The sequence below is a fragment of the Crinia signifera genome, chromosome 7 (assembly GCF_055691185.1).
Source record: "Crinia signifera chromosome 7, ASM5569118v1, whole genome shotgun sequence".
NCBI classification, from domain to species: Eukaryota; Metazoa; Chordata; class Amphibia; order Anura; family Myobatrachidae; genus Crinia; species Crinia signifera.
Window position 1 is genome coordinate 9,084,039 of NC_139223.1, and position 21,636 is coordinate 9,105,674.

At 46.8% G+C, this 21,636-nt stretch overlaps 1 protein-coding gene and 1 long non-coding RNA gene across 3 annotated transcripts in view; both read right to left on the minus strand.

Moving 5' to 3' along the window:
* Nucleotides 1-21,636, minus strand: part of LOC146019737 (uncharacterized) — a 130,894-nt gene that overhangs the window by 41,073 nt on the left and 68,185 nt on the right. For both annotated transcript variants that reach the window (XM_083152251.1, XM_083152250.1), the window contains exon 4: nt 6,274-6,347. In XM_083152251.1, coding sequence (XP_083008377.1) covers nt 6,274-6,347 — 74 coding nt within the window. The remainder of the gene's footprint in view (nt 1-6,273; nt 6,348-21,636) is intronic.
* LOC146019736 (uncharacterized) lies at nt 12,643-18,420 on the minus strand. Its single transcript, XR_014450667.1, has 3 exons — nt 17,201-18,420; nt 16,087-16,191; nt 12,643-15,798 (listed from the first exon to the last, which is right to left on the minus strand). It is a non-coding gene; the product is annotated as an uncharacterized LOC146019736 (long non-coding RNA).

Sequence of the window (21,636 nt, forward strand, 5' to 3'; positions counted from 1 at the left end):
GAAAGTCTCCTTTCACCTCTGGCAGGCTGCCCTTTTCCAATTGTCAGCTGCCACCTGGTAGTAGTGGGCTCTTGTGGGTATTGTGGGGGAAGAACCCTGCCCAGTATGGAGTCAGAAAGAGAGGAAAGATCTGTGTTACCCTTCAGTGAGGAAGCGGCTGCTGCCCAACTTTCTATACCTGTCACTCGGGGTGGAATGTTGTATCAGGCTAGGAGAGGTCGCCCTTCTCCTATCATACCTTCAGACACGCCAAGCCAGCTGCCATCATTTAGATTGGTGGTCTTTAAAGGTATGGCGGGTGAGCGGGCTTATGTGATCACTAGAAGGGATTTATTGCACAGATCAGACAGTGGGATATTGCTATCAGATTCTGCAGCCAGATTCCCCCTGAATGGACTAAGTCCAGCGCAGGGTGGGTCACTGGTTAAGCAGGTCTGCTGAGTGGTCCCTGAAATAGGAGATAACCTGAGAGGAGGAGATATTTCAGTGCCGTCTAAAGTGTGCTGCTATCCCCCACATGTATATGAATATACAGTGGTGGGGGGTGAGCGACACCTGTCAGGCAGAATGAGTGTAGATGAGAAAAATCTGGGTTATGGGGAGGAGGACGGAAGGTAACGGGTTGGAGGTGGGAGGGAGAGCCAGGGAGGAGAGGAGGACAAGGAGATGCGGGAGAGCGGGTACCTGTGTATGCACTCCGTGCACTGTGCGGCACCGTGACAGTCCCGTCGGGAAGGTTGTAGCTGCAGCGGCTGTGTGCGTATCCATGGTCATCGCGTGGACAGTGCTGTAGTCGCTGGAGCTGGTGCGGCTGTATGTGTCAGGGGCGCTGAGTAACGCCAGCCGGTCTGTGGAGCGGCTGCTGCTGCGGCTGATGCGGCAAGGCAGGGAGGCGCACAATGTCAGCGTCACTCCCACTGGAAACCGGTGCGGCTGTATGTGTCAGGGGCGCTGAGTAACGCCAGCCGATCTGTGGAGCGGCTGCTGCTGCGGCTGATGCGGCAAGGCAGGGAGGCGCACAATTTCGGCGTCACTCCCACTGGAAACCAATGATCGTTTCACCTTTCTGGCTTCTTCAGGGTTAAGGTGTGGGACTGTCACGGTGCCGCACAGTGCACGGAGTGCATACACAGGTACCCGCTCTCCCGCATCTCCTTGTCCTCCTCTCCTCCCTGGCTCTCCCTCCCACCTCCAACCCGTTACCTTCCGTCCTCCTCCCCATAACCCAGATTTTTCTCATCTACACTCATTCTGCCTGACAGGTGTCGCTCACCCCCCACCACTGTATATTCATATACATGTGGGGGATAGCAGCACACTTTAGACGGCACTAAATATCGCCTCCTCTCAGGTTATCTCCTATTTCAGGGACCACTCAGCAGACCTGCTTAACCAGTGACCCACCCTGCGCTGGACTTAGTCCATTCAGGGGGAATCTGGCTGCAGAATCTGATAGCAATATCCCACTGTCTGATCTGTGCAATAAATCCCTTCTAGTGATCACATAAGCCCGCTCACCCGCCATACCTTTAAAGACCACCAATCTAAATGATGGCAGCTGGCTTGGCGTGTCTGAAGGTATGATAGGAGAAGGGCGACCTCTCCTAGCCTGATACAACATTCCACCCCGAGTGACAGGTATAGAAAGTTGGGCAGCAGCCGCTTCCTCACTGAAGGGTAACACAGATCTTTCCTCTCTTTCTGACTCCATACTGGGCAGGGTTCTTCCCCCACAATACCCACAAGAGCCCACTACTACCAGGTGGCAGCTGACAATTGGAAAAGGGCAGCCTGCCAGAGGTGAAAGGAGACTTTCTAATCCTCAAACCAGACAATCCCGCCATTGCCACGGGTATATAAAGTCGGTGGGATCACCCATACCCATTGGATATAGTCAGATCCCTGACCCCTATCTGATCTCTCTTTTCCTCTCCCCTGTCATTCCCCTTCCCTTCTTCCTTTTGTTCCAAACCCCCTTCCCCAACCCCCCATCCTAACATCTCCAATCCCTATCCAACCACACCGCGGGAGCATTTGTACTATTACCAGCATATGAAATTAATACACCTGTGCACACCAGCAGCACAAAGCCGCTAATAGCAATACTATCGATTGCCATTTAGAAATTCCATCTAAACTGCCGACCTGACAGCTTACTTATTACCGATACCAGAGAGTTGGTCTGTACTGAATCGGATGATTTTGACAGCATAGCATGAAATGTCGACATTATAGCTGTTTGCAAAAAAACAGCACCAAGTTTTTATTGATATCAATCATTTTGGCGTCTGGTCTGACGACAAGTATTCTGTCTAACAAATACTTAAGATAGACTGTTTAAGTACAGAACAACCCACTTCACGTGTTAGCCGCAATTTGAGTTAACATCTATCTTGATTGTGAATGTACATGTAGCTGTCGGATCGATGGCGAGTAGATTGTAACAGTAGAGATTAAACTATTTACATGTCAGCCGCAAGCCGAACCCACGGTTATCCTTATTGAAAAAATATACTTGATTGTGGGCCTGCGGGCAAGCACACTGCTGATAAATGGCACTTTATTAGATTGATAAAAGCATATTTGATTGTCGGCCTGATGGCAAGCATATTGTTGATGAATGACACTTTCATAGATTGTTGCAAAGTATACTGAGAAGCGTTGTCTGATAAGTGCACCAAACAATCTGCAGCATCAGGCACTGAAAAGTGTCTCAAAAAATCAGATTCCAGAGCTGGTGGAATCTAGTTAACATTGAATGTATATCTTCCCTTTTTGGCAACAGACTAGGAGGGCCACTTGTCAGTCCACATTTGTTCTTTCCCAGAACAGGCTCATACCCACAGGTGGATAATCTTTGCAAGGGATTGCTACCCCTTAGATACAATGTTGGATTATTACCTGTTTTAGTATTACCTCAGATTTGATACATTCTGTTAACCATGGTAGAATTATATGTATTGATCTGAAAGAGATATCCAGTTACCCTCTGCTCCATAACAGACGGTCTTACTGATCAAGTGGATCCTAGTAAATCCTAACAGATATCACCCCGACTTAGCAACACAAAAGCGACCCCTTTAACCCACTACTTTCTCTCTTGCTCAGGACAAAGGATACAACACCTACAGGCAGATAAATTCTGCTGGGGAATTCCCACCCCCAGGGCAGAGAGTGGGGTCACAGCTGTTTTGTCTTTTCTCATAGGCTCATTTTGAGAAATATCTCTAGAATTATCCATATCTTAGATTAATATATATTCATCATTTTGAGCCTAGACATACTGTGTTGCTGAACCAGGGGATTTTATGCCCACGGGGCACGAATGAGTCAGTGTAACTCTATATATATGTTACATGTTTGTGTGTGAGCGCCTAAAAAACGTTCTTGTCTAGTTCTTATTTTAATAAAACTGAATAAAAGCTAATTTTTAACTAATACCAGACTCTGGGTTGGAGTGATCCACCCCACCCATCCAAGTGTTACTAGCACCCATATCAGCCTACCTCATCCCAGTGACACTAGCTCCATGACATTCCCACTTACATTATCTCATACAATTTGTGTCACTATATTGACAATACCTCACGATATATTTCTATCGATTTTTCTGTAGGATTACAGTATTGTAATCACAACTAAAGAGTGCCCCAGACAAAGAGAGAGTCTTTTCCTTTCTTTTCCTGCATATACATTTACTCTCTAGGGTGCACCTCCACACTACTTATTTGGTGAGATCCCTTTCAATAGGCCTCCTATACTATTTTTGAATTGTGGATTTCTGATACTTACCTATACCAACCAAATTTACTACAAATTACCTGTGCTCTGATCCTTCTCCCACCTTCCCCCTCCCCTCATATTTAAATGTCTGATTTGTAATCAGTTATTTTTTCCTCCATCCACTCTGCTGTTATCCCTCTCTTTCTGTTCTCCATTCCTTTCTCTTCCTGGGCCACATTCTCTAAGCTTCAAAAGTGATAAAATGGAGAGTGATAAACAGCCAGCCAATCAGATCCTACCTTCCATGTCACATACTTTGTTTGAAATGTCAGGCAGGAGCTGATTGGCTGGCTGTTTATCACTCTCCATTTTATTACTTTTGAAGCTTAGAAAATCTGGCCCTAAATCATCCCCTTCCCCTATTTCATGGTATCCAGACAATGTGTAAGTCAACAGTGTCTAGGTTGACATTCATTTGTTCATATGGTTGACATTGACAAGGTTTACCATAAACAAAAAAGCCCAGTTTTAACAAACTACACTCAAAATAAACAAAAAAAGGCTTATGAAGTTCGGGATGCGGTCAATTTACCTACAATCAAAATCCCAATGGTCAAAATACCGACATTAAAAATACCGACACGGTCCAAATACCGACGTTTAACTTGTTCATACTTTACCATCACAATGGACTTGGAGGGGGAATATAATAGTGTGCCGAGCGCAGCGAGCTATGCGAGGGGACCAACATGTGCCTACAGGGGGAATTTCATGCCCTGCCATTCACTAGGGTGTGGAGGGAGAATAAAATAGTGCCCGAAGTATGGCGAGAGGACTCGCTGCACTCATACGAGTTTTATGTCCACCTATGTCAACATACAGTCCAACAAAGTATATATATATATATATATATATATATACTATATTCCAAAATTCCACCACGCGCTGTTGTTAATTGATAGATTATACACAAATAAATGAGGCAGCCCAATCACTAAATTCCCTGAGGGTTAGGGAACTAACACAAAAACATACCACCCAATGGTGATTTGGGGCCTATAACAATTTCAATGGGATTGTCCGTAATCTCCGACTCAATTAGGAAGAGGCTTTGTTCATCCACAAGATGTATTTTTATTAAAAATGTTTTTTCGGATGTCAACAGTACATAGAAACTCCAACGCGTTTCGTCAGAAATGACTTCATCAGGGGTATAATAACAGGTCTTCCATATAATGATGACCTTATTGTTATTTTTGTGAAGAATCCACCAGATAGGGAAATGTTCCCTTTAAATAAGGTATTACAATGTAACAAGAAAAATTCCTTTTCCTTTGGAGCAAGTCTATTTTTTCAGTTGGAATAAGACTCCTTATTCTTTGAAAAAAATTTTCTCAAAGATTTAGATATCCTTCCAGAAACTACACAATTGTGTAAAATCACCAATCAATTGTGTGGTGATGCCAATCCAGATTTGTGGCTTCAAAAATGACAAGCCTTAAGCTTGGAGCTTTGTCTCCTGAGGTGCTGGATATCTGGATATATATATATATATTTTGACATTGTCGGTATTTTGATCGTGTCAGTATTTTAAATGTCAGTATTTCGACCTTGTCGGTATTTTGACCATCGGTCAATGGTTGTTGGTATTATGACCGTCGGGATTTTGACCATCGGTATTAAATACCGAATCCGATTATGTCAGCAGTCAAAATCCCGGCATCAGAGGAGATGCTGTTGCTAGAATCCCGACATCTGGTATCCTGATGGTAAGTATGGTTTCGTAGCAGTAGGAGTGCAGGGAGGGGGGTTAGGTTTAGGTACTATGGAGGACATAGGGTAAGGGTTGTGGTGGGAGGTTTAGGGTTAGGTTGCTATGCCCCCACTTAGAAACCCCATTCCCTCTCACTCATATATTACTGCCCTCTTCCCATCATGCCCAGTGCCCCCATTCATAAGGTGCACCCCCATACAGCCCCCACATCCCAGTGTCTCCAACCTGCCTGACCAGTGTCTGTCCACCACTGCCTCTCCCCATCACCCTTTACCTGGCGTCTGTCTTTGCCTCTCCCCGTCACTGAAGTCCTGGTGTAAGTCTCCCACTGCCTCTCCACGACACCCTTTACCTGGCGTATGTCTACCACTGCCTCTCCCTGTCACCCTTTACCTTGTGTCTGTCTCTCCCCATCACCCTTTACCTGGTGTAAGTCTCCCACTGACTCTCCCCGTCACCCTTTACCTGGCGTCTGTTTCCCACTGCCTCTCCCTGTCACCCTGTAACTGGCATCTGTCTCCCACTGCCTCTCCCATCACCATTTCCTGTAGCCTACTGGTGCGTGTTGCAAATCCACACTCACTTGCCCAGGAACGTGCACCCCCCTTTTCTCTCCCTGTTGTGGTGACTTCCTTTGATTTTGTTCTGGATCTGCCCTGAGTATGGACTAGTACTAGAAAGCATAGGTGTCCACAGCCTCATTTAGCCACAGGGGCTGGTCCATGTGAATCAGTGCATTCATTATATTATTATAAAAATGAAAATCTTTCAGTTACCTGTCATTTGTATACAGTTACGCATAAATGTCTTCACCTCTGGCTGTTCCGCTGCTGCAAGTCCGGCCGCGGCACTAGAAGTTGAAGACAAAATTGAAAAGCATTGAATAGTTGGTGGTGGAACTAAAAGTGGGCGGGTCACAGTGTCATCAATGGGATTGTGGTCACCCAGTGCGCCAAAGATGCTCATGAAAGGGGGTGTGCTCGCCTTCTTGCAAAGCCACACCCATGATGTGTGATGATTTGTTGGTGTGGCCACAGGTTAAACCCCAGCTTACATCATGCTGGAGAATGCTCAATGTTACAAGAGCTGCAACTTCGCCATTCGCAAAGGCACCACTGCTATTTTGGTGTCTCCCCCTTTGGTGTCACACAGTATGGTGTCACACACCCCCACCACTTATAATACCCATGATGGCCAATAGGAGTTGTCACAATACATCACATGATCGGATCGCAGAAATGATGTCTCCCATAGTGTGTATCAAAAAAATGTAAACCTTATCATCATTCTTTTATCTTAAATGGGACCTAGGACCAGGGGCGGATCCAGGATAAAATGACAGGGGGCACCATGATAAAATAGGGTTTGGGTGGGGGAGGGGCGGTGTTAGTGGTGCCAGTGTACATGCTAAGAGAGCGGAAGAGAGAGGTTGGGAATGCGATTAAAAATAGGCCCTGGCATTTAGTACGCAGGCCCACCATGGTGACAAAAGTGAAGGATGTAGTTGTGCGAGCGCCTAAGGCGCGCTCCGAAAAAGGGGGTGTGGTCACTCAACAGGGGGCGTGTCCTTGAGTGTAGTGTACAACACCATATACAACTTCTACGCATTCTGCAACAAAATATTAGACCCCATTATACTTGCCCCTTACACATGGTGCCAAATGGAAAGAGCCAAAATTCACAATGCGCTTCATAAACAGGGACATTGTCCACCAAAGGCGCGCATTAAACATTTACACCATAATGTCCATTACACGTTAAGTTACATGCCATTATATCCATTATGTGTTATGCCAAACACCATAATGCCTATTAAAGACTATGCTACATAAGTGCTGCTTATCTACATGCTCATTGCCAAGGGTTCCATGCTCATTGCCAGAGGTTCCATGCTCGTTGCCATGTGGGGTTACATGCTCATTGCCAAGGGGAAATACATGCTTGCGGTAAATGGGGGACAGCCGCCGCCAGGCAGAAGTGATAGCCACTGACAGTGGCAGAGCCTGGCTGTATTCAGAGCACTGCAGGTCCCGGCTATTTGAAATAATACCCCGTTCACACCAGAAAATGCATTCCCAGGTTGGCCCCTTTTACACCAGCCTAGTCCCTGCATTTTCTGGTGTGATGGGGAGAGAAAACCACCCCTCCCCCACTTTAACCAGTTATCTCATTTAACCGGCTATATCTCCAAAACCAACTGACCCATTTACACAAGACCAGTATCATATTGAAGAACTTTTGAGTGGGTTTTGAATGATTTTGGTCCAGTGAAACTGGAACGTTTGGTTCCAGAGAAATCTGCCCTCAAAGAACATGAACAGCCATGAAATTACATTTCAAAAATAAAAAAATCGGTTTACACGCAATATCTCTGGAACCGATTGACCGATATGGACCAGCCTGGTATCATATTGAAGGCCCAGCGATTTGGAATTGAATGAGATCAACCACAGCTTCTGTGATGCCAGGGCTGGAACTGGCAGCCGTTGGAACCGGGTGGGGGTCGGAATTAACGGGTCCCATATTATCCTATGGGGAAAACGTTACATCTTTGCCAGGCGATATCTCCGGTTCCCGGGGGGCTAGAGACACAGGGCTGGGCTCTTTGGAAAGCTATGGTCCTCAGCTACACAATGTGCCAGACCAGGGTTGTAAATCTTAGTGAGGCTAGGAGGTTGTCACTCTAAGGGGACACAGAACAAATCTGTAGAGTTCTCTGAAGTCAGGCTGTAACCACACCCTGGATCGTCATCAATCCAGTTAGGAGTGACAGGATACAGACCTCATTATCAGACCGTGCATCCTGTCTGTTGCATTCCAATGTGTAAGGAGTTTGTACAAGGAACTTAGCTGTAGAGTGGAATCTCTTATATATTTAGCCAGATCTGTCACTCATCCCCTGTGTATATAACGTTCTCACCCAGCGGGATACACAAACCCGCCCCCCCTAGGGAAAAGACCAGTGTTCTATGTGTAGAACGTTTTCATGTGTATAACGTTCCACCCCCTTGACATCACCTCCCCCTGCCCAGCCAGGGCTACAGTACACGCACACCATCCACCATTACTCCACAGCCACCATCCACCATTATTCCCGCGCCCACCCCCCGCGACCCCCCTCCCACGATTCGCGGGAACCCTGCAACCCCCCCTCCCGCGATTCGTGGGAACCCCGCAACCCCCCCATCCCGCAATTGGCAGACCACCTCCCCCTCCTGCGATTTGTGACCCCCCCTCCCGCAATTCGCACCCCCCTCCCGTGATTCTAACACACACACCCCCCACGATTTGCAGACTTCCGCCCCCACCCGCGATTCACAGAACCCCCCCCCCCGTAGCGCCCCCCTCCCGTGATTTGCGGACCCCCTCGCCACCTCCCGCACCCCCTCCCGTGATTCGCAGACCCCCCCCGCGATTCACCCCCCCCTCCTGCGATTCGCAGCCCCCCCACAACCCCCCTCCCACGATTCCTGCCCCCTCCCGCGATTCACGGACAACCGCGCTCCCCCTTCCTTGATTCACGGCACCCCCCCCCCCCGCGCGCCCCTCCTGCGATTCACGGACCTCCACAACCCCCCCTCCCGCAATTCACTGACCCCGACAACCCCCCTCCCGCAATTTGCGGACCCCCCTTCCCGCGATTCAAGCCCCCCCCCGCGCCCCCTCCCACCAGATGGTTTCCCTACATCGATGGCAACGGAGAACCGATCAAGTTTCAAATTCAAGTTCTGATTGACCCACGGCCTATTCAGTCAGATATAATGGATGACCATCGATAGCTACAACAATCAATGGTTATCCAAGTAATATGTTACTACTATCGATGGCAAGGTGCAAAATCAACATCAATGCCAACCATTGATGGCGTCTGCACCAATGCCTATCCCTACTCAGCAACAGCCAAAAACCTTTACTACCCCTCATGCCCACACACCTCTATCACTGCCCTGCCTCCTGTTCTCCTGCCCCGTAACTTCCGCCAGTGGGGACCGCTCACCCTGTGTTGCCCACATTCCCCTATCATGCTTTACCACCCAGCCTCCTGCTCTCATGCACCCTAACTCCCACCCAGTAGGAGGAGACACTGACTCAGGGCCACCGTCCTGTACTCCTGTGCTGCCACGCTGGACCCTCACCCACTGGCAGAAGCTGCACAGTGTCCCCCACCCTTCTATTTAGTCCCCCGTATGCCCACACACCCCTATCACTACCAGCTTCCTGCTCTCCTGAACCATAACTTCCACCACTGGGGAGTCGCTGACGCTGTGTTGCCCACAAACCCCTATCATGCCTCATAGCCCAGCCTCCTGCTCTCATGCACCCTAACTCCCACCCAGTAGGAGGAGACACTGACTCAGGGTCACCGTCCTGTACTCCTGTGCTGCCACGCTGGACTCTCACCCACTGGCAGAAGCTGCACAGTGTCCCCCACCCTTTTCTTTAGTCCCCCTTATGCCCACACACCCCTATCACTACCCAGCCTCCTGTTTTCCTGTGTCGTGACCTCCTCCAGTGGAGAGCCGCTGACCCAAAAACACCCTACTCTACTATTGCACACACACACCTCAACAACACGCACATACCCTCCCCCACATACACACCCACACACACACACACACACACCTAAAAAAACGTTTTTTAATTAAACAATACAATACACACCCCCTTCCACATCATATGCTCTCTATGTAACACATTTCACCTATAACTCAAGTTGCAATACAGGGCATCTTTCATACAATTCTAACCATATTTCTCACAATACAAACGTTCACAAATTAAGGGGGCACAGCCCTTTACGCCGGTGTGAAGAGCGCCCGTAGGGCGCAATTAATCACCTAGTCTTCTTTTCATGTACAAAAGATCAATTACTTAGGGCACAGGTTCTCAAACTCGGTCATCAGAACCCCATGCAGTGCATGTTTTGCAGGTTTCTTCACAAAATCACAAGTGAAATAATTAGCTCCAACTGTGGATCTTTTAAAATGTGTCAATGACTAATGAATGCACCTGTGCACCTGCCGGGGGACCTGGAAAATGTGAACTGTGTGGGGTCCTGAGGACCAAGTTTGAGAACCCCTGACTTAGGGACATTCATTAGTGTCCAGCAGGGAAATGGTCAAAATCCCAAAGGTGGGGGAAGGAATCTGCAAGTATAATTACTCACTATACCTCTTCATCTGTGAAATTCCCCCACAAACAGTTTGGTACTTGGAGTAAGTTAAGCTTTATCAATTTTATTTTGGTTTGAGTTTGTATTCCACTGTGTGTACTTTTACAATATATGTAATCATCTTTGTAACCATGTTTGTAAATAAAGCTCTGAAGTCATCTTGGAAAGAAATAATTCATATTTCTAGTCCTGAATCTGTGTTCTTAGGATCAATGCCTAGGGCGGTTTATGCTACAACCTTTTTATATTGTATTGTGTGGTCAGGTGCGAGCAAAGCGTACCTTGTGCAATTTGGAAGCACTAAACCAGACTTTGCTGGTGGTGGCATACCTTATAGGTGGACCCGGGTGTCCAAAGTAAACCTCCAGTCAGATTGACGTATCTGGAAGAGCGACCGGTGGGTCTGTGACAGGAGTATTTAGTTATTCCATTTGGTCTATGCAATGCCTCCGCTGTTTTCCACAACTAATGAAATATTCCATGTTATTGTACATATCTATGGCGGACTACTTGGATAACATTCATGCAGTATATAGTACTTTCCAAAGAGCGTCTTATCAGGAAAAAAAATTTTTGATGTCCTTCCCTGACTGCGGCATCACAAGTGTTTTTTGATTTTCATATCTGAATCCTTTTTATGGGGTAGATTAGTTCTCATAAAACCTAGAAAAAGTAGCAGCCATTTTTTAGTTGACACCAACTAGCAGACCTTAAGGCCATTCATTGCTTCATGGGGTTTGCTATCTACCAATGGAAGTTCGTGTGAGATTAATCCTTGTTGGTTGCTTTTCTGACTTAAAAAGGGTCTAATGCCGAACTCTGTCTGGAAGAGGCTTTCACAACATTTAAAAAGTTAATGGAAGCCTTTATCTCTGCTCAAATTTTAAACAGCCTGACATTGCATTGTCTTACAACTGTCACGTTTCGTGAAGCACCAGCTGGAGTGTAACTGAGGCTGGGTGCTTAAATATAAGGTTCTTGCATTAACGACAGAAGGAAGTGAAGCAATGAGATGAAGTAAAACCTTATTTAATGAAGATACTGCGGTACAGGTTGTAAATAATGGCACAATAATAATACTGTAGTTTCTGGTATGATAAAAGTCAATAATATACAATACTTTATTGAAGAAGTTGAAGATGCTTGGCAATTGAAAGAAGTATTGAAGAATGCTGCTGCTAGGCTGATCTTCCTTGCAAGACGCTCATCGTCTGCTGATCCGCTCTGCCAGTCCCTCCATTGGTTACCTGTGTTTTACCGTATTCAATATAAAACACTTCGGTACTCTTTACCTAGAAGGGCGCCAGCGATTGAAATCGCGGGCGTCGGGGGTAAAAATCGCGGTCATCGCGGTCATCGCGGGTAAATCGGGATTCCCGCGATGACCGCGATGACCGCGATTTTCCCATAGGGAACAATGTTAAAAAGGCTGATTGACCGCGATTTTACTGTTAAATGCCTCAATGGACCCGATTTGGCCATAGGAATCAATGTTAAATGGGCCACAGAGCCCAAATAGGCACAATTAACCCTTAAATGTCCCCCCCAATTTTTAACGCCACCCCACGATCCACGGCAACCCGAAGCGTGGCGAGCGCAGCGAGCCCGCGAGGGGCGGCGGTACGCGTCCTCCGACCTTTTCATGCCCTACTATCCACTAGGGCGTGGAGTGAGAATAGAATAGTGTGGCGAGCGCAGCGAGCCACCGAGCCCGAAGCGTGGCGAGCGCAGCGAGCCCCGCGAGGGGACGCGGATACCTTCACAGGTAGACGCGTCCCCTCGCGGGCTTCACAGGTGTCGGCGTCGCCACGGACACCTGTGAAGCCCGCGAGGGGACGCGTATAACTGTGAAGGTATTTGCGTCCCCTCGCGGGGCTCGCTGCGCTCGCCACGCTTCGGGCTCGGTGGCTCGCTGCGCTCGCCACACTATTATATTCTCCCTCCACGCCCTAGTGGATAGTAGGGCATGAAAAGGTCGGAGGACGCGTACCGCCGCCCCTCGCGGGCTCGCTGCGCTCGCCACGCTTCGGGTTGGCGTGGATCGTGGGGTGGCGTTAAAAATTTGGGGGGACATTTAAGGGTTAATGGGCTCTGTGGCCCATTTAACATTGATTCCTATGGCCAAATCGGGTCCATTGAGCCATTTAACAGTAAAATCGGGTCCATCGCGCCTTTTAACATTGATTCCTATGGGAAATCGGGAGCATCGCGTCGCGGGCATCGCGGGTACATTTATGGCCGGCCGCGACGCGACCGACACGATTTCCATATTTAACATGGGTTTCAATGGGAAATCGCGGGCATCGCGTCGGTCGCGTCGCGGCCAGACATAAATGTACCCGCGATGACCGCGACGGGCGCCCAACTAAGTAAAGAGTACCAACACTTCTACTCGCATATAAAGCTATTAACCATACTGCACCAGCCTATATCTCTGCACTTATCACAAAATATCTCCCATCTCGACCACTCCGCTCTGCTCAAGATCTGCGTCTCTCTTCTGCACGGATCACTAGCTCCCATTCACTATTACAGGACTTTCATCGGGCTGCTCCCATCCTATGGAATGTCCTTCCACACACAATAAGACTCTCCACTAGCATCCAAACTTTCAAGCGTTCCCTGAAAACTCACCTCTTCAGGCAAGCCTATCATATTTAAGTTCTACACGCATAACCCTCTGAGGCACTTGTGTATTATATACTGTAGCTTCCCTTCTGGACTTGTAACTTGGTGGGACTGCTATGCTGTTACTGGTGCCTGTACTTGTGTTTCCCTCCTATTTCCCTATAGATTGTAAGCTTGAAGCAGGGCCCTCTAACCTCCAAGTCTGTCTGTCGTTACCCAGTTTGTTTTATCACTGTCTAATGTTGTAAAGTGCAACGGAATCTGCTGCTCTATATAAGAAACTGTAAATAATTAAATAACAAATAAATAATTGTTGAAGAATTGGATGATCGGGTTTAAGGTTGGATGATTGGATGAATTGGATGATTGGATGAAGACTTGAATGATTGGATGATGATTAGATGATTGTAATAATAATTGGATGGTTGAATGAAGATTGGATGATTGGAAGAATAATTGGATGGTTGGATGAATATTGGATGATTGGAAGAATAATTGGATGGTTGGATGAAGATTGGATGGTTGAGTAAAGAATTGGAGAATTGAATGAGGATATGATGATGAAGTCCGAATGACCTTGCTGAATAGGATCGTGGCTGCAGAACCAGAAGTTACCATGGAGAATAACCGTCAGGAGTGAGGAGAAAGATAATACCCCTTTGGAGGGCTAACCTTATCCAGTCCACTATACGGTCATTTGGTCGATCACAAGAAGATCGAACGAACTTAGGTCGCCACCACTTCACAGACACTCCATTGGTCGACAGTAACATTACATCGAAACCTGTATGCTTTGAGATAAATGCGCATGTTTTTTCAAATCGCACTTTTCAGTCATAATTCGCATATTTAATGTGATGCGCTTTGGAGGCTGAAAAGTGCGAAGAGGTGCGATTTGCGGCGAAGTGGTGCGATTTTAAGTAACAAAAAAGTGCAAGTTCTTCCGCCGGTCATGTGCGAGTTTTGGACGTTTTTGCGATTTACAAAACTGTCTCCGCATCACTAAGAACCCCACAACCTATTGGCCCACCTGTGTCCCCTCCATTATGCATCACACCCCCTATATAAAGGGGCATTGGCGCCATTTCACTCTTTGATAGGAAGTAAGGAGCATGGAGAGGAGCAGTGGCAGTGTGAGTAGAGGAAGAGGTGTTGGTGGCAGAGTGAGGAGTGGCAGAGGGAGCAGTGGCAGAGTGAGGAGTGGCAGAGGGAGCAGTGGCAGAGGGAGCAGTGGCATAGGGACCAGTGGCAGCAGCCAGCCAAGTGGGAGAGGCAGCAGTGTGGCAGGCAGCATGGCCACAGCAAGGGCAGCCCCACACCAGGCCCTGGGCGTCCAGCCCCAGCAGGAAGAGGTGGAGGATCCGCTGGCATCCCCATCCTACAGCTAAGACCTTGACCATACCCCACACCAGCTGCAGGAGGGCCACATGTCAGAGGTGGAGGAAGATGGTGGTGAGGAGGAGGAAGACACTGGCATGGAGGAGGAGGGGTACATGGCTGGAGTTGAAAATGAGGAGGAGCAGGAGGAGGTGGAAGCTGGCCGCACAAAAAGTGTCCGGAAGGTCCGCTTTTCATATGAGGAAAATGCTGCACTTGTCCGGGCTATCATGCCAGTGTTTGACCGTTTGCTTGGCAAATCTCACCACAAGACCACTGCACAGCGCAAAAGGGCTATGTGGAAGGACATCACCCAGGCGGTGAACGCTGTCAGTCAGCACAAGCGCCTGGTCCGCAATGTAAAAAAGAGATTCAACGACATCAAAAGGCAGTTGAAAAATAAAATGGCCATGGAGTTGGAGGAGGCCACCAAGACTGGAGGAGGAAGCCCCACCACTGTGTGCTACAATTCATATGAGGTGAAGCTGAAGCGCATCATACCCCCTGAGGTCCTGTCTGGCATGCACGTGGCGGATACCGATAGGCCGCAAACGCCATCCAGAGCTGGTAAGTGTGACCCCATGCAATCTTAAACATACATGCAAATGTTTTATAACTATAATGTTCACTTGTATTGTTATGCTAAGTAAAGTGCTGCTGTGGAACTACATAGCCCAGCAAGGTCATGCACAATAAATTGCCTGCTCCTACTTTCAAATTGCTCATAATGCTGGGCCTTGTAGTTCCACAACTGCTCATATTGATCAACACTGTAACATTCTTTCTAGCAGCCTAACATGTATGTGGCCACAAACACAGAGGTGTACATGTGGTTTACCTGCCATGACTACATACCACAGATTATCCAATAGTTGTCATGTGGCCACTAATTTAATAATAATTTAAACAAATAATAGTGTTGGAAAAAAATAAAAAATATGGTGAGGAAATAATGCAGTCCTTATCCAAAGGAAGTATTGTCCATTATAGTCATTTCAATGCATGGTTTATGAAAAAGCTTATCCATTGTAAGGTCCATAATGGCTGCCCATCTTTCCTTGTACAGATTGTCCATCCCGAAGTGCTGCGGCATCCAAGACCAGAAGGCCCGTTGCTGCAGAATCTGTGGAAGCAGGTAAATGAACAAAAAACACGCCATTACACATACAGTACACACACCCATGTCACATCAACAATATCTCACACTACATTCATCTCCTGCTGCTACATTGCAACGGAAATGAATGTCATCTGAGCTAGGCATGTGACATATTATTCATGTCAATGTTACATGCTGTATCGGGGTACATGTGTAAGTACATAAGACCCCTAGGTATGTGCGTCCAGCATCTCAAGCCCTATGTAAAACAGTATAGACAACAGTGTGGCCTATATATGCATCAGTACTTACCTCTTCATCTGTATCCACAGGTGCTATACAACTAGGGACCAACCAAACAGATTCTTCAATACTGGTGCTAGACGAAATGGACATCATTCTTGATCCGGTCGAGACCTTTACGGCAGAGGAAGAAATACAGACCTCGTCACAGAGTGATCTTCCCCCAAGTGGGGTGTCTCCCAACCCACCCCCACCCACCAACACACCTCATACATCAGCTTCTGCTTCCCAAGTAGCTAACTCCTTGGTTAATTTCAAGGACAAACAGAATTCATGGCCTCCCAAAGCCTCCAAATAGGTAACATCCAGGGGTACATGCGTGACACCTTCCTTCAGTTACGCAAAATTGCACGTAGTGTACGGGTAGGTGTATGGAACTCATGTGCGCATTGCTAACAGCATTGACACCCGTTTTGCAGAACAAACTGCTGCTGTAAGGGAACAGAATAGGCATATTGGCAGCCTGGCGCAAAGTATAGCTGCACTAAGCCAATCATGTACAGCGCAGACTAATACCTTAATAGGTATGCAGGCCCAACTACAGCAGCTGGAAGCCAATGTCGGAGGTGGCGCAGCATCAACCCTCAGCAGTGTATCCAGCACCCCAATAAGTGGCTCCCCCACTTCCCCACCCCGTCGGAGTGTTAGGACCCGTGGTGGCCTTGGTGCAGGGTCTAGAAGTGGTGTAGGGGTGCCTGATGCTGGGAGAAGGTAGCTCATATATATGTTTGTTAATTTTGTCTAATCCCAAACATCTTGTAACATGCCCCCAGAGTTGTTATGTTTCACCTGCAAAAATGCAGATTGCGTCTGAAAAAGTAGGCAGAAGTAAAAATGTCTAACCGCATACCATTGTGTTTGTGTCTTTTTCTAAAAACCAATTATTGTGTGAATTATAACATATTGTAATGGTATATGACAATGGGATTGCACTAAAGTAGTGTGGGGTAACTCCATGGCCGGCAAAGGTTGTGGATCTACATATTCCAGCAGGCTCTGACACTCATGGTTTGGACTGTAATGGTTGTAGTGTGTCAGGGCATGCTGGCACATGAAGTTCCACAACACCAGTGAGCCATGTTTGACTGCAAACTTCATTCATACATGTATCAAATGTACTTACAAGCTAGATACCAGCAAGGGATAGGTCAGCACCACCATGTGCATCCGTTGGGCACTGTGTATTAGGCTAAATGTTGGTGGAAACAGATGGTATTGGTCAATAATTGGTTTATGAGTACACTTACAGCACAGGTACATTTTGGAGTACAGGGCACATGTGCTTACCTGAAAAGTAACGGCTGATGATGTATGTGCGCCACAACTTCTTTAAAGCAAGTAACACTTGAGTAAAATGCTTAGAGAAAGTGGCCTGTGATACCCCCAAGGCCCATGAGGTCACAGACTGAGTGGAGCCTGTGGCCAAATAGTAGAGGGCACACATTAATTTGTGCAGCCCAGACACTGCATAGTTGGCTCCCCCAAAAGGGTCCAAATCATCTCTCACCTGCTCATATAAGTCCAACAGGTTAATGGGGTTCAGCCTAAACATCCCCACAACCTGTTGATCCGAGAGGGAGTCCAGGTACAGGCGAGCACGATACATATGTGGGGTACGCAGTAGTCGGGGGGCTACCAGGATCTGGTGCGCAGCTTCCTCCCTCCTGCGCAGCTCCTCCAAATGGGCCACATCACAGATATGCAACTCCAAACCACTCTGCAAAATCTCCATGTCTCAAACCCTCACAGGTGTCCTTAACCCCTTCATGACAGAGCCAGTTTGTGCCTTCATGACAGAGCCCTTTTTTTCAAATCTGACATGTCTCACTTAAGTGGGGATAACTTTTTTTTGCTTTTACTTATCCCAGTGATTTTGAGATTGTTTTCTCGTGACACATTGTACTTCAAGTTAGTGGTAAATTTTGGTCGATACAGTCTGTGTTTTTTTGTGAAAAATACCAAAATGTCGTGAAAAAATGGAAAATTTTGCAATTTGCAAAATGTCACATTTTCTGCTTGTGAGACAAATAAACATACCACTCAAAATAGTTAATAACTAACAAAGACCATATGTCTACTTTATGTTGCAATCATTATTTCAACCTCCTTTTCATTTTTTTGGACACTAGGAGGCTTCAAATATGAATAGCAAATTCTCAAATTTTCAAGAAAATTTCAAACACTGATTTTTTTAGGGACCAGGTCAGTTCTGATGTGACTTTGAGTGACTTGTATGTGAGACACCCCCATAAATGATGCCATTTCAAAAACTGCACCCCTCACAGTATTCAAAACAGCATTTTGGAAGTTTGTTAACCCTTTAGGTGTTTCACAGGAATTAAAACAAAGTGTAGGTGAAATTTCAAAATTTCATTTTTTTTGCAGATTTGCAATTTTAATACATTTTTCTAAGGAACACAGTAGATTTTACTAGAGAAATGTGACTAAAAATTGATTCCCCCAATTCTTTGGTTTTCATAAATATCCTATATGTGGCCCTAGTGTGCACGGTGACCAAACCACCGGCTTCATAATAGAAGGAGCACCTACTTGATTTTGGAGCCTCCTTTTTATGAGATTATTTTTTAGGCACCATGTAGGTTTCTAGGCACCATAAGATGCTAAAAGTTAGGAACCCCCCCACAAGTGACCCCATTTTGCAAACTACACCCTTCAGGGAATTCATCTAGGGGTATAGTGTACATTTCAAACCCCCAGGGGTTTCACCAATTGTGGTACAACTGGGCAGTGAAAATGAAAAAAATTAATTTTTCATTTTCACAGCTCAGTTGTATCAAAATTGGTGAAACCCCTGGGGGTTTGAAATGTACACTATACCCCTTGATGAATTCCCTGAAGGGTGTAGTTTGCAAAATGGGGTCACTTGTGGGGGGGTTCCACTGTATGGGTGCTTCGGGGGTCATTCAACCAGAATCTGTGCTGCAAAATCCAAATATCACTCCTTCCCTTCTGAGTCCTGCCATGCACCCAACTGGTATTTTTTGGTCACACGTGAGGCATTGCCGTACTCGGGAGAAATTGGGGCACAGATTTTGGGGTGCTTTGTCTCCTTCATTCCTTGTGAAAATAAAAAATTTTGAGCCAGATCTGCATTTTTGTGTAAAAAAATGTAATTTTTTACAGAAAAATGCAGTTCTGGCTCAAAATTGTTTATTTTCACAAGGAATGAAGGAGACAAAGCACCCCAAAATCTGTGCCCCAATTTCTCCAGAGTACGGCAATGCCTCACGTGTGACCAAAAAATACCAGTTGGGTGCATGGCAGGACTCAGAAGGGAAGGAGTGATTTTTGGTGGTGGAATGAATGGTGGGTGCTATGTCGCATTAGCAAGACCCCCGAAGCATCAATACAGTGGAACCCCCCCACAAGTGACCCCATTTTAGTCACCAGCTTTGGGAGGGGGGCTGGCGCTGCGGCTGGCGGGGGGGTGGGAGGGGTGCTAACGCTGCGGCAGCCGGGTGGGTGGGAGGGAGGGGGGCTGCCGGGTGGGAGGGGGGGGGGCTGGCGATCGGTGGTGATCGGTGCTGTACTTAACAGCACCGATCACTGTATATATATATATATATGTGTGTGTATATATATATATATATATATATGTGTGTATATATATATATATATATATACACACATATATATATGTGTATATATATATATACATATATACACATATATATATATATATCTATATATATATATATATATATTTATATATATATATATATATATATATATATATATATATATATATATATATATATCTTATATTAAATGAATTTAACCCCCAAATTAAATTTTTAACTGTGCTGCTGCTGGCGGGGGGGTGGGAGGGGGGCTGGCGCTGCGGCTGCTGGCTGGGTGGGAGGGAGGGCTGGAGGGAGGCTGCCGGGAGGGAGGGCGTGCTGCCGGGCGGGTGGGAGGGCGGTTTGCCGCTCGGTGGTGATCGGTGCTGTACTTAACAGCACCGATCACCACGGATCTCTGTGTTACCGAGCGGCTTAGCCGCCGGTAACACAGAAAACGCTGCAATTGGCTGTTCACTTTTGAACAGCCAATCGCAGCGATCGCCGACCGGGGGGGGCACCCCTGCCCCCCCTGGGCGGCGAGGGGGGATGTCTGCTGTCAGGGACAGCAGACATCTCCAAACTGTCACCGCGTCTATAGACGCGGTGACAGTTTAAAGCCATGACATATATATACGTCAACGGTCGGGAAGTACTTCCCGACCATGACGTATATATACGTCAAATGTCGTGAAGGGGTTAATGATGTTGGGGTTTATGTAGGGGTGTTTGTGAGTGAAAATGAGGGCACCTGTGGTGAAATTAACCATGTGTGCACTTGACCAAAATGAGTTCTGGGCCAAATCGCCAAACAGAACCTGGTCTGAAATAAGTGCGATAATTAGACACCTAAAAAGTGCGATTTGCAAATGCGCATAGCATTAAATAAGCGAGTTGTATACTTTTCTATACGAAAACATCTGGATGCGATAAAAATGCGAATTAATCTCGCACTTTTGGTCCGCATGCGTTAACGCACATAATATGCGATTTCAGTCCCTTAGCGCATCCCATTAAATTGGCGATTTGACGGGAAAATGCGATATCGCCATTTTGTTGTCTAATTAACGCCAAAAAACGCAAATCTCATCCCATAGAATGTCACCCTTTAGGTCGACTGTAACATAAGTTCGACATTAACATGATCGGCAAACATAGAACACCGACCATACCATACATCGACTAGGCTTACATCGACTTCAACTACAGTAGGTCGACACACGTACGATCGAAAAGCTATAGATTGAACGGACTTACATCGACAACTACTAGGTCGAAACACAGAACATGGAACACACAATACATCGACAATACTTAAATCGACAACAACTAGGTCGATACACCGAAGATCGAACCGCAATACATCGAACGTACTTACATCGCTAACTACTAGGTCGAAACTCAGAACGCAACAAACAGGACCAGAACATGCCTGTATATGTACATCTCCTTAGGAGGTAACTGGATGGAACTCCTTCCTTGGTCTGAATTTGCCCCCTGATCGTTTCTTTAAATCCACTGGATTTTGAGGAGATTCGTTTGCAGATCAGAAAAATTGCAAATCGTTATTTTTGACAATCTGAGCATGCAAGCCCCCAAGTGACGGAGCATTATTGCAGGCATGACTGGACCATTTGTGGTGTGCGTGTGTGGGGGGGGGGGGGGTTGATGGCACATGCAGCCACTGCAACCCGAAAGGATGGCGGCCCCACAACTGGCTTTGCAGCCAGGGGTCTACCTCTAATGTATGACTACTTTGCTATATAGTGAAGTGCTTCCATATTAGCAATTATCCCACAAGATCTTTGGTCACATTGTGGTGAGAGGCTGGGCGTGTGAGTCATCCTTGCCCCTTGCTGCCCCCCACCCCCTTCCACCATAAGTTACCACCAGCAGTTGTAGTTTTTCGAAAATGCCACTCTGACCACCCCACATGCCTCCACATGCCACTAAGACCACTCCATCTGCCTCCACATGC